General features: G+C 36.7%; 1 protein-coding gene across 1 annotated transcript; it reads left to right on the forward strand.

Moving 5' to 3' along the window:
• Positions 1-3,773: 3,773 nt before the first annotated feature.
• LOC132561091 (uncharacterized) lies at positions 3,774-10,886 on the forward strand. Its single transcript, XM_060225822.1, has 4 exons — positions 3,774-3,885; positions 5,855-5,911; positions 6,628-6,707; positions 9,489-10,886. Exons 1-4 carry the CDS (start codon positions 3,774-3,776, stop codon positions 10,884-10,886), a joined length of 1,647 nt encoding a protein of 548 aa, XP_060081805.1.
• The last annotated feature ends 3,313 nt before the right edge of the window (positions 10,887-14,199 follow it).

Below are 14,199 nucleotides of genomic sequence, written 5' to 3' on the forward strand. Positions count from 1 at the left end.
ATTTATTATCCGCAACGTGGTTCCGCTTGATGTTAATCGATTGTCTCAGGAGTGACGTGATGAAAACGTTCGTCAATTACGTGATATTGTGCCAAGTCAGAATTTTGATCATTCTACCATAAATGTCTACTATTTCTACTCTTGCAAACACACAGACTTACAACGATTACACTCTACTCTGACATACAGACTTAAAACGATTACACTCTACTCTGACATACAGACTTACAACGATTACACTCTGCTCTGACATATAGATTTACAACGATTACACTCTACTCTGACATACAGACTTACAACGATTACACTCTGCTCTGACATATAGATTTACAACGATTACACTCTACTCTGACAGACTTAAAACGATTACACTCTACTCTGACATACAGACTTACAACGATTACACTCTACTCTGACATACAGACTTACAACGATTACACTCTACTCTGACATACAGACTTACAACGATTACAATCTACACTGACATACAGACTCACGACGATTACACTCTGCTCTGACATATAGATTTACAACGATTACACTCTACTCAGACATACAGACTCACGACGATTACACTCTACTCTGACAGACTTACAACGATTACACTCTACTCTGTCATACAGACTGACAAACGATGATTATACTTTCTCGTACAAGTAGCCTTATATTACGATACTTTGAAAGTGTCTTTATTAAAATTACTACTTGACGGTGAATTATATTCGTGACGGACGTGGATTTTTGTTTTCTATTGATACAAATGTACTTTTACAACCTTGAGTTCCTGTGCGGGAGTTGTGGCACACCTTTTGGTAAAACAACCACCACTCGTTTTTACATACCATCCATAATGATTGCTATCGATGTACATTAAAGATGTCAGGGTTTTAGATTGCACAGGTTCGTCTGTTATATGTTTGTCTACTACCATCATGTTTATCAAATAAAAATCAACACTTTGTCTCTATGTCCAACATCTTATTTATCTGTAATATTGTATAAAACTATAGTAAAATGGAGGTATGCTAAGTATCTTTCTATTAACACTATTCACAACTTATTCGTACAGATGAAACTTGGCTTGTTGTTGTTGTTGTTGTTGTTGTTGTTGTTGTTGTTGTTGTTGTTGTTGTTGTTGTTGTTGTTGTTGTTGTTGTTGTTGTTGTTTTAAGTGTCCATGACTCAAAACATACACATTTGGACTGAGATACAGTATTCAAATAAAAAAAACATGTCTCGTGTACAGTATACAAACCTCCAAATAGTACACACTCCTGATATCACTTCCGTGTTTCTATTGATAATGTTACCCGTGAAACTCCATATGTTGTTGTAATTGTTGACGTCAATGTAGATCTCTCAGGTGCAGAAATTATCCACGTAATTAATCATATTATTAACTCCTTTCACCTGACCAACATGATTAACAAAACGACTCGTACAGGACGCACGTGCTCTAACCTGCTCGACCCCATTCTATTCTCTAATACATGCACTTTTAGTTTAGCTGACGCCATCGACACATGTGATGATACAAATGACTGCTGGTACATGTATTAATATTTCAAGAGCTTATAGGAAAACAATAGTATATTATGGGGACGCAAATCACGAAGGTTTTAACACAAGATTAGACGCTACAGACTGGCCAGACTGTTTTGGCAAGAAAGCTCCATTCTTAATTCTATTTGCACTTCGTCCAGTCTCGCCATAAACCATGAAATTAGGAGTACTTTTTCTCAGAACTATTTTTACAAAACTGCAAGCGGATTTTTAGAACTATCATAACTAATGTAACTAGAACTAAAGTTAACTGTCCTGGAGCCTATATAGCAATTAGTACCTATGTCCAGGACACCGATAAACTTAATGATGATGAGCCAACTGGTACATGGGCCATTTTGTGGTGGCATTGACAAACGTCTGAAATATGAGCTGTGCACAGATGGTGGCAATATTGTGAGGAAACAATTACTCTGTGTTCATGGGAGGGGATATAAATAGTCATGGTATATAATGTATTTGTCAATTTAGAATATCTTACTTGAGTTACTCAATATCTCCCTATATATCTGTGTAGGAATACGTACATATGTGTGTGCAATTGACTTTATCTTCATTACAGTGGGATATGGAATACATTTCGAATGAGAAGATGTTCTATATAACTATGCACAGTACAACAATTGTCATTACGGCCATTACCTAAGGATCACGTCGTCCGGTAGTTATTGACACGGAACAGGTTATACAAATTATTTATAGAAATATGGATATTGACCGAGAGACGATCGAAAAAAACAAATAAAACAGACAACAAAACAATTAGCCGTGACTTGTACGTCATCACTTCCGTACACTAATTTTCCGAAAATCTAATCGAATACCCTTATATCTATTCTTGTCTCGTCCTACCTCTTTAAAATTCCCGAAAGTATCATAAAGCATTCTGAAACGATATAAAGCGAAATCAATGTCTGTTATAATCATGGCTACATCGTACACTTCTCGTTAAAATGTGTGTACATGTAAGTATCAACGTCAACATAATCTATACATTGTACACTTCTTCAATAATGCTTAATATGATTCGTCATTATTGTTTTATTTACTGTAAGTGAATCGGTTAGTATATATTCACACCAATGGTTACAAAAGTCAGTCGTAAACTGTTCATAAGCCTTTGAAATTGCATTGTATATATACGACCGGAATGTATAGAGGGGATATTTTTCCGAGTTTCAACATCTTTTCAACAATAGGATGGTGCTGTTTTAGGAAACAATGACAGTTACATACTGTTACATATAAACTGCCCTTTTGTTACCTGGATTATTACCTGAGAGTTATCACTGTTTCTTACAACATATCTTTATATGACTGAGGTATTAAAATAAATATGCAAATTGTATTTGATGAAAAATACTGAATAATTAAGTTTGACTTCATTAAACACTAAAACACGTATAAATAGATAAGATTATTATGTTGGATGATTTAGCACTACACCTAAACATGTTTCCTAAATCATTATAATATTAAGAGAAAAATACCTGTACATATAGATAAATAAATGAAAAAAAAAGAGAAAAATAACCGTGACATTAAAATAAACTCCAGCGATTGTTACTATTCACATACATTAACATACATATGTTTTGGTTATAGCTTTACCGCTATGTGGAAATGTCGTTTATATTCTATCATACATTTCGTTTATTACATACGCTTTATTTCGAAGATTTATTATACATGGCGGTCAAGCTGAACGGACACGCATGTCCGTAGGTAATTAGACATTTTTATGATATTGCGGTTGCCTTCTGAGTAATGAGTTGGCATGTGGCTTCTTATATTGACTTGTATCCATATAGTGAAATTACATTGGATGGTGGTGTGTTTTATTGAATGTGTAAATCGGACATTTGTTTAACTATTCCAGCTATACATGTACATATAGTGTATACACACGTTGTGCTCTCTCTGCCGATGTTATGTGATTGTCCAGGATATCCTCGCTCACGTACAATTAGCCAAGATTATTTATATGTAAATTAACTCTTCGTCTTACGAGAGTTTTTGATTAATGGGCAAAAAGAAAAAAATCACCTTTAGCGAACAATAGCCCACAGACACGTGTAAATGGTCATAGGTCATATGGTAAACACACGCCTAATATATGTAACATCGTGTACTGTGGTCAGCAGTACTCGTCAACAAGTGACATTATATCTGGTGCTCATAGGGAATTGTTCGGTGCTCCTGCAGTCAACATGGCCTCCCACCCCGTATACTATACGCAACCCTCCCCATCGGACTCAGCGACCCCTACCAATACTCCCAATGGTATGCCCGGTAACCAACCAGGTGTCCATGGGTACCAGAGTAATATTGAGTCATATTATCTTAGTGTTTCAGTAAGTTATAACGAAAATTATTTAAAGCTAGAACAAGATTAATGGAACAGTCTAAAAAAGCTAGGTTTACAGTGTATTTGAAAACCAGAAATATTCTATTACCTGTTGACCATCGATTGAAAATATTGATTCACTAGCAGTATCTATAATGCTTTATACAGCAGAGGTATGGGGTTTTAAAAATTGAGTTCTATAGAGAAAATTCATTTGCGATTTTGTAAACAAATTTTAGGTGTTAGAAGAAACACGCAAAATTTTATGATCTCTGGAGAGATTGGCAGATTCCCTTTGTCTATTGTAGTTAAAAGTAGAATAATTGTGTGTTGGCATAAGTAAATAACATGTAATAATTTGTCCAGTATTATGTACAATTTGATGTACAGTTTACAAAACAGTAGTGATATGGAACTTGAATGGTTAAATAACGTATGCAAAAAATTGATAAAAAAAATGGTGTAAATTTTCTCTGGCATCATCAACAAACATGTACACGTACTTTAAAATTTCTCTACAGAGAACAATTGTTTCTAACTCAACATGTAATTTTATTGTCAATTTCACATATTGAATCACGAGAAGTAGGTCGATGTAAGTACTTTTTATTAAGTTTTTAAATTAAGATTTATAGGAATATTTTTAGTTTCATGTTGATATGAAATAAAAAGACTTTTTGCAAACTGAATGAAAGCAGTGTAGATTTTGCGATTTATCATGGTTATTGAGCCTCCATTAGAGTCAAGAGCCGGTGTTTCAACCCGACAGGGAGATGTCTACCTGGCCATTTCTACCTATTTTGTCGAATTCATCAGGTCAGTTTGGTTTATAGTTGGTCAACCTCGTTCATCAACATTTCTGTTCAAGGTAATGTATGTACTACTAAAATCTACGGTCCCTAGAATATCAAAAACATAAAGGGAAACAAATATGTTCAGTTTTTTCCTTCTCGGGAGTTGCATCCCTTGTCACTATAATACATATACATGGACCGTGGGTCTTAACTTCGTGCTAAATCCCTGTGGTTCTGGTAGTAATTGTAAATGGAGAAACCACATGGATTCCATATACAATAAAGAAAGTTTCAAAATTAATGTATAATGTGCAAACTAAAATCCATGCCCGGATAATCACAGATTATCTTACTGCCAGCAAAGGATCTCTAAACTCTGTGAGGGGTCTTGACCTCTAATCTGAGAGAAGATGTTTTGTTTACAAATTTCATAATGATTATACAACAAGCTTCTTTACTTCTCTGTCATCCTCGATACTCCAGAGGTTACACAAACTTTCGCTCTCTGCACCCCTGGAACATGCCATTGCAAATTGAAGGTTCCATGCGCGACACTCTGTGGACAAGACGAACAGACAGATTTGATCCATTGAAGTACATCAAACGAATCTCGAGGTCGCATAACGGTATATTGTAATGGCTTTGAAGTATGTAACCTTCAAAAGGAGCGTATCAGCCTGTAATTGGCCAGTTTTTTTCCTCTGGAACCAATCAAGTTGCTTGGTAGAGAGAACGATAGCGTTAGTGATCATAAATATAGCCTTTTCTGTACTGTACTGATTTTGGTCAATCTTAATCTGATTACTATTGTTATGAGTGTTGTATTTGCTTAGTTTATTCTGGAATATTGAAAGACTTGCATGTGTCTTAGTGTTTAATCTGGTGTATATCATCTGTCGGCGCCCGCAAATGACACATAAATCAGATGAATATTATATAGCAATTGATCTCGAGGAAAATAAAGTTTTCATCTCATCTGGTGAAATGAAGCTGTTATTCATCAGAAGACAAAGATCTTCCTCTCTGTACCAAGACCACTACGGGGTATTTCATCGCCACCGTGCGACAACTCGACAAGAGAAGGGAGACAACCATGTACCTTTATGACGTCATAAGCGTTAGGAACGGGGTCTTTTTCGTATCCATGTAGCCGTCAGGAACATGTCATCCAACATTGTTATAACCGATGTGATTGTAGAACCGCCAACGGTAGGTAAAGCCATATCTATCTGTTTGTGCATTGATCATCTTTAGAGAATATGAGTGAAATTAACAGTAAAATGTTTGTGTTAGAGATTAAACGTTAACGTGACGCTGCCCAAACTAAAACAATTTTTGAAGAAAACTGTACAAAAAATTCTATCGAGTGTGGAAATCCTGTATTTTGTTTTGACATTTCACAAAAGTATACCTCCAGCTTTCATTCCATGCTTTGATCACATGGCAGCAACACACATGCCTATAAACAGAACGCAGCCAGGCATACCAGGTTAAGGGTTACCAAAATAAAACGCCTCTTTCATTCTGTTCGTTTACAGAAATTATCAACATAATCTTGAATATTTCATAAAATTTAACCGACTTTCTCATTCATCTCAGTCACTTATCTATCATGAAAAAATAATTTCAGCACAACCTTTCGATGTTTAAAACATGAAAAAATATTTAAAATTTCATTTTTTATTTTTTTTTTAATAGAGATGATAAGCAACAAAGAAAACATGGGCTGATCAAAAAATAAAACAATAATTCATAGATACCATATTTTTGTTTAGTATACTTCATATTCGCTTATATTGCAAAATAAAATATTTGAGAAGTGTCCCAGTTTGGGTAGCGTCACTTTAGGGCTTAATCAGTCCCACGTATCCAGTAGAATCAATAAGGAGTATATTTTGTGCGAATTTTTATTTGTGGTTTTACATCCCCAGAGATTCCGGAGTGATTCACACAGCAAAAGATCCAGATGGCTGAAAAAGGAAAAAGCGCGGGAAAAAGAGCCGGTAAGTCTGTGTTTATCCCTACATCTTTATGTATATCTATGTTTGTTTGTTTTCTACCAGAGAAGGTAAGCAGTAAAATAGACATCTGTTGATGTCTATACCTGGTTTTATCAGCCAGAGTGTTGACAAGGAAGGCGTCGACAGCTTTCTCGCTATGATGTTTTAATCACGCTTCACGCTTCACGCTCCCAGACAGTAAGGAAATGTATAGCTTTAGATGAAAATTTAACGTACATTCAAGGAATTGCCGAGCAGACTCATAATTAATACCTACATGTAGTATGTCGTTTATTTGTAAACTACATATCCTAAAAGATAGAAATGAATTGTAGAAAAAAAAAAAGAAAACAAGAAAAATAACTAATGGTATATGTCGATATCACAAAAATCGTGCTATATTTCTAAAATTTCTGAAAATGTCAAAAGGAATAATTGGACAGGTAAGGGAATTCAAGTAATACATACTATTGTATTGAGAAGGAGTAATGAAAAGATTAAGAAATTCACCAACTGGAGTTAGAATTAGTGACCCTTCAGTTTCTGACGTCAGTTGGTCAATTTCCGTACAAATATACATTGGTTTGTCTCTATGTGTTTCGGAGCTTGGAATATTTCCTAACACTCACTAGACATGGCATGATTCATCCATCTGTTTAATTTTGGATGCCAGTGTTTCGTCGTTATCTGACAAATTAATAAAATTTGACCATAAAGGAAAAGCAACGCCTCCTTAAATACACATGTTAATGCTATTTTTGCCGGTGAAATATAGAAATTTACCAATTTGACACGAACTTAAATAGTCACTACAGTATAATTTCCTAATGAAAACTTTCGTAGGTTTGACTAACCAGGGCGGTGGTTTCCAATCACTGTATTGATGTGCAAAGAACAGTGCCCATCCTGGCGAAATCAGCCCAACGTGTTCCAGACATTCCATGAAGTTACATAAATTTAAACAACCTAAACATTTTATTGAATGAAATATTAATCAATGCTGTATTGTTTAATAACCGATTGACTGACCGTTCAAGGATCGTCTTTAATTTCAGAACGATTTGCTGTAATACAAACAGATCCACATACTGTAAACGTACATATTTAGTGTTAATCTTCTTTTAGAGTAAGCTATGTGTAATATATGTGTAGTTTCATTTTAGTGGTCATTTTATTATAGCGGTATTCTTACTTTAGTTATCATCTTATTTTAGCGGTAATCTTTTTTAGCGGTAATCTTACTTTAGTGGTAATCTTATTACAAGGATAATCTTACTTTAGCGGTAATCTTATTACAAGGATAATCTTCTTTAGCGGTAATCTTATTACAAGGATAATCTTCTTTAGCGGTAATCTTACTTTAGCGGTAATCTTATTACAAGGATAATCTTACTTTAGCGGTAATCTTATTACAAGGATAATCTTACTATAATCTTACTTTAGCGGTAATCTTATTTTAGTGGTAATCTTACTTTAGCGGTAATCTTATTACAAGGATAATTTTTCTTTAGTGGTAATCTTACTATAGCGGTAATCTTACTTTAGCGGTAATCTTATTTTAGTGGTAATCTTACTTTAGCGGTAATCTTACTTTAGCGGTAATCTTATTTTAGTGGTAATCTTACTTTAGCGGTAATCTTAGTAAAGAGGTAATCTTCTTTTAGCGGTCATCTTATTATTTACATGAGACTGGTTAGAGGTTGTAGGCTAAAGAGAGCCGCCAGGTTTACAGGAGACTGGTTAGAGTTCGTAGGCTAAAGAGAGCCGCCAGGTTTACAGGAGACTGGTTAGAGGGTGTAGGTTAAAGAGAGACGCCAGGTTTACAGGAGACTGGTTAGAGGGTGTAGGTTAAAGAGAGACGCCAGATTTAGAGGAGACTGGTCAGAGGCTGTAGGCTAAAGAGGGACGCCAGATTGAGAGGAGACTGGTTAGAGGCTGTAGGTTAAAGAGAGACGCCAGATTTAGAGGAGACTGGTTTGAGGCTGTAGGCTAAAGAGAGACGCCAGGTTTACAGGAGACTGGTCAGAGGCTGTAGGTTAAAGAGAGACGCCAGATTGAGAGGAGACTGGTTAGAGGCTGTAGGTTAAAGAGAGACGCCAGGTTTACAGGAGACTGGTTAGAGGGTGTAGGTTAAAGAGAGACGCCAGATTTAGAGGAGACTGGTCAGAGGCTGTAGGTTAAAGAGAGACGCCAGATTTACAGGAGACTGGTTAGAGGGTGTAGGTTAAAGAGAGACGCCAGATTTACAGTAGACTGGTTATAGGGTGTAGGTTAAAGAGAGCCGCCAGATTTACAGGAGACTGGTTAGAGGGTGTAGGTTAAAGAGGGACGCCAGATTTACAGTAGACTGGTTATAGGGTGTAGGTTAAAGAGAGCCGCCAGATTTACAGGAGACCGGTTAGAGGTTGTTGGTTATAGAGAGTTGCCAGGTTTACAGGAGACTGGCCCTTGGTATTTCTGTGAACCTATAGTAGCTAGCTCAATATCTACCCACGTGGTCATCACGTGGAGTCACATATTTAATTCAATTCAGAGGTGAAACACTGCCTACTTTACAGATACAAATATCAATAAAATCTTACACCATGCACACATGTACGTATCATAGCCTTCATTCGTCTATTCATTAACACAACTTCTCTACGCTTATTCTTTGGCCGGGAGTCTTCATTTTGGTGTCAGGTATTCTTGAGTTAAACCCATCATCATTTCGTATCCATTAAGGGCTCTAAATGCACTCTTACTCTCTTACTTGAGTAAAATCAAGTGCTTTTATCATTACAGGTGTCATATCGCGTACAAAAAGTATTCAACATCATGGAGCGACAAGGGCTGGCTGCGCCAATGGACGTAAGAAGTCAATATGACGTCAATGAGCAAATCTATAGGTCCCTTTCCACTATTGGTATTGAGGAAGTACTTTACCCTCTCCCACGGAGCAGTTCATTACTTGGCCTCCGAAATGTACCCCTCCATCACTTCTGGAGTGAGGAAAATGCTCAACACCGGTATCGAGAAAAGCTGCCTTCCGATGGAAGGGATGCGTCGAAGTCACGTGAACGGCGGGTTCTCGCAACAGAAAGGTCGGAATACCCTAATGCTGGATGTAGAAGACCGAAAAGAGATGTTGTACCTGGAAAAGGTCCTGTCCCGAGACGAAAGCTGATTGTGACGTCAGAGTCTCGCCAGCCAACAAACTGTAATTCAATTACGTTACCTAAGGAATGGAATGATTTTTGTGTTTTTCCAGAAAAAGTTGTGTGCGAAAACCTGAACCCAGATATAAAAGAATACTACAAAAAGAAGGCAGATCGAAATGAAGGGAAAATGAAATCCGTGTCCCTCGCGGACAATTATGATACTGAGGAACTATCCGGTATAGACTCGTGTTTAGCGCCATCTTTTGAGGTTGATCACAGGACTGTGTCATTTCTAAACAGACAAGAACTTTCCATGCCTATTCAAGTCCTACCAGAACCATCGAGATCGAAACTGGCGTCAAACCCAAAATATGTGCGTCACCAGGATCCATGTTGTACTGCCGAAAGCAAAGAGCAGGAAACACCACAGAGATATGTTAAAGAATTTGAAGTCGTGTCGTACCACGACCCTGTTCGATTGGAAACAAACGGCAGCAAACTTGAGGTGACGAATGCACTTACAAAAGGCGAAGGAATCCATAGAGATGAGGTGATCAGGTCACCGTTAAAGCAAAAGACACCCCATTTGGACAGCAGTGATGGTATGTGTTCCGATAGTAACACGCCGCAAATTCACAAATCTTGCATGAAAATTAAGAAAAACACAACGAACCAGAGAAATGAAACGGAAAAGAGCTACATGTATTCTGAAAACCGGGACAAATTTGAGTCTGACATAGTAGCGACAGCGTCAGCCGAGGAGGAACAGGCAAGGATTTGCTGTGGTGACTCAAAGAAAGGTTTTAAGGAACATATCACTGCTTTTGAAATCAGATCAGCAGAGAAATTCTGTGAAATGCCATCTGAAAGGAGAGTATCTTGGGCATCTGATTTGGAAATGGACACGCGCGGTACACACCATCGCACATCGGATTCAAGGTCTTCAAAGGACAAGCCAAAGGAAAAACGAAGAAATCAAACACCGGTGATAATGTATTCAGAATCAGAATGTTCATTACTTTGTCAGAAATATAACAATTAAAACATCAACAAAATCTTTTGATTAGATTTTAAAATCGATCTGTCTCGAAACCTGTTCGATCTGTTTATTGAGGTGGGAAGTGGGAGAGGCATGCTGCGAAAACAAGAACGGGTCATCAAAAAAGTAATGTCAAAAGTATCCAGACCACGTCCACATATAAAAAAATACCAACATAGTTATAATTCAAATTCCATAAAACCAGGGCAAACTATTAACAAACGAAAGAATTACATGGAGACTCATGAAAAAGTACAAGGAGAATAAGACCAGGTGTTTCGAAAGAGTAAGCGTTTTCTGCTTCATCGACGACATCTGCCAAGTAATCTTGGTCTATCCATGTAAGTAATGACACGTTCTCAAATGAGAACAAGGTATACTAAAACGGAACCAACAGGCAAATTAACGAGCATCAAATACGTCCAGCCTCATATCGTACAAAGAAATAGAATATTTCTCAAAGAGATCACTATGGTGACCATGAAATTTCCAACAACCAACGTTATTTGAATCGTTGTGTTACGAGTTTGTCTGTCAGTTTAGGACTTCCTGAACGAATATCGTGATGATGGGATCAGGCCCTTGAATGTATAATCAACTGCGACATGTAAATACTATAGGTTGGTAAGAAGCAATGTTGCTATCCAGAAATGGAAATTTCACAATAGGGAAATTGAAAGCTTCGCGCTTATGAAAGAATATTCGTGAACCAATACCTTCTTTTTTCGTTTTTGTTTTTTTACTGATTGCTGGTAGAAAATAATTAGCACTCACAAACTTGTTTTTTAGCTCAACAGATATTATTTTCGTTATTTACTAAGATTACATCAGGACATTATGATAGTATTGATGTTATTCCTTTTGACGTGTGACTTTGGAGTAAATTTCAACATTTCTTGATTTAAGTCACCCAACAGAAGTACATCCTTACTGGTAGCAGAGACCTGTTCCGGAATTTTGTCCAACTTTTTCCAATAGCCAAGTGAATTGAAATTGAGAATTAAAATTGTCAGTTGCGTCCTTCAGATCAAGGATTGTACACTCTGTCCTTCAAATAACCCCAAAAGATAAAAAGTCCAGTTGGTTTAGATCCGGGGAATGGGAGGCCACACATAATTTGTCCGGTAAGAAAGAAGCTTTTCTCCTCATGTTTCCTGATGCCAAGTTAACACAAATCCTGATGTTTTGGCGTTAGTCAATCCTGTTGAAACCAAACACCATCAACATCAATACCTCTCTTTCTGAATACGGAAAGGAATTTACTTTTTAACATGTTTAAATACCGTCCACTGTTTGCCGATGTCGTTTCACCTTCTGTTTCAAAGAAAAATGGTCCGACCGAACAGAGCACACACCAGGCCGTCATTTTGTCATCATGCAGCAGCTTCTCTTTCCAATAGTCTGGTTTTTCCTTTCCCCATACACGACAGTTTTGCTTGTTAAGCTGTGAATTTAAATAAAAGTGGGATTCATCTGAAAACAATACGCTATCGGTGATATCCATGTTGTCAGTCATTCAATGACCAAACTGTAGTCTCATTGTAACATCGGTATCCTTGAAATGTTGCATCGCTGGCACTTTGTATGGAAACAGCTTCAAGTTAAACCATAACATTATGTAAACACTTCCCTAGCTGGAGTTTGAATCAGCTGATCCTATTTCCAATGTCACCGAGCACTTTTCTAACTGAAATATCTGGAGTTTCCGATATAATTTTCTGAACAGCCTCAATGTTCTCGGCGCACCTGGTAGTCTTTGGACGTTTGTTTGGTGTCTTCCATTCCACAGATCCCGTCTACTAGAATGTATTTAACAATCTATATACTTGTTGTTGCTGTGATAGTTTTGCATCCGATGGCTACTTCTTTTGTATACTACAGATCACGTTTACTGGCGAATGACTCTGCACTATCTCTCCAGCTTTCTGATTTTGTGACGCCATTTTGAAAAAGAATTACCATCACATGACACCATAGATGACGTCATAACGTCATGATGATGTTCAGATTTCCCGGATTTTTCATCTTGCACAAAACTATAAATATAGCAGGTACAAATAATACCTTACTGAATAATAATTAAATAATTAAAAACAAATATGTAACCGTGAAATGGTCACAGAATATATGGATCACCCTGGCCTCTACAAGATTTAATGTCTAACCAGACAATACCATTCAGATGGGACTTTGAGGATAACAGTATCATCATACTTAGTGTCAATAATATTGTCATATGAGCTCCACCTTACTGTGACATATACACATAAAACTACCTTTCGCCCTATAATAGAACAGAAACGCTGTAAAACAATGTTCTGAAATTCTGTGGAACATTTTAACGATAAGTCGGATTATCCGGAAATAATATTTTATATGTGTTTCAAAGTATCATACCTATACAAGTATAATGCTGGGTTTTTTTTATTCATGCTCTACACGACCCCATAAGGCAACAAATCCACTCAGCATAGATCTAGGTGTGTCTCGTTCGATTATCGGAACGGACGTAAAATGGTTACGGGTCACCTGTCCTAATACCGTGGGTTTTCCCCGGATATTCCGGTTTCCTCCAACAATAAAACCCTTATCGAGCTTACATCCGGGCCAACAAGAGTGATAATTATAAGCTGAAAAAACAGGTTCCCCAATTAGTGTACCATAAATAAATGTTATTTCTTATTATTCATATAGATATGTCTTCTCCTCAGAAACAAAAATGGCCGCCAGTTATTTTGTGTATCACTGCACTACGGGCATATACTAAGCGATTGCTCTTTAGTGAAAGGCCTTAACAGAGTAAATTTACAAAGCTGTGAAATTATTGTAAAACAAAACCGTCAAACAACACATCTTACTCGGATACATGTAGTGACTGTTTAATGAAAGTAACATAAACACATCATACTCGGATACATGTAGTGACTGTTTAATTAAAGTAACAAACACATCTTACTCGGATACATGTAGTGACTGTTTAATTAAAGTAACAAATACATCTTACACGGATACATGTAGTGACTGTTTAATTAAAGTAACAAACACATCTATATTCGGATACATGTAGTGACTGTTTAATTAAAGTAACATAAACACATCTTACTCGGATACATGTAGTGACTGTTTAATTAAAGTAATATAAACACACCTTACTCGGATACATGTAGTGACTGTTTAATTAAAGTAACAAACACATCTTACTCGGATACATGTAGTGACTGTTTAATTAAAGTAACATAAACACATCTTACTCGGATACATGTAGTGACTGTTTAATTAAAGTAACAAACACATCTTACTCGGATACATGTAGTGA

This window comes from Ylistrum balloti, unplaced genomic scaffold (assembly GCF_031769215.1).
Source record: "Ylistrum balloti isolate Yb309-2 unplaced genomic scaffold, AGI_CSIRO_Ybal_v1 Utg371146, whole genome shotgun sequence".
Classification (NCBI taxonomy): domain Eukaryota; kingdom Metazoa; phylum Mollusca; class Bivalvia; order Pectinida; family Pectinidae; genus Ylistrum; species Ylistrum balloti.

Bases quoted from the DNA above. Each gene is read 5' to 3' on its own strand.
- LOC132561091 (XM_060225822.1), top strand. From the start codon at position 3,774: ATGGCCTCCCACCCCGTATACTATACGCAACCCTCCCCATCGGACTCA. The intron at 3,886-5,854 runs GTAATATTGAGT...GTATCCATGTAG, and splicing joins AGGTGTCCATGGGTACCAGA to CCGTCAGGAACATGTCATCC. The intron at 5,912-6,627 runs CGGTAGGTAAAG...TTGTGGTTTTAC, and splicing joins TGTGATTGTAGAACCGCCAA to ATCCCCAGAGATTCCGGAGT.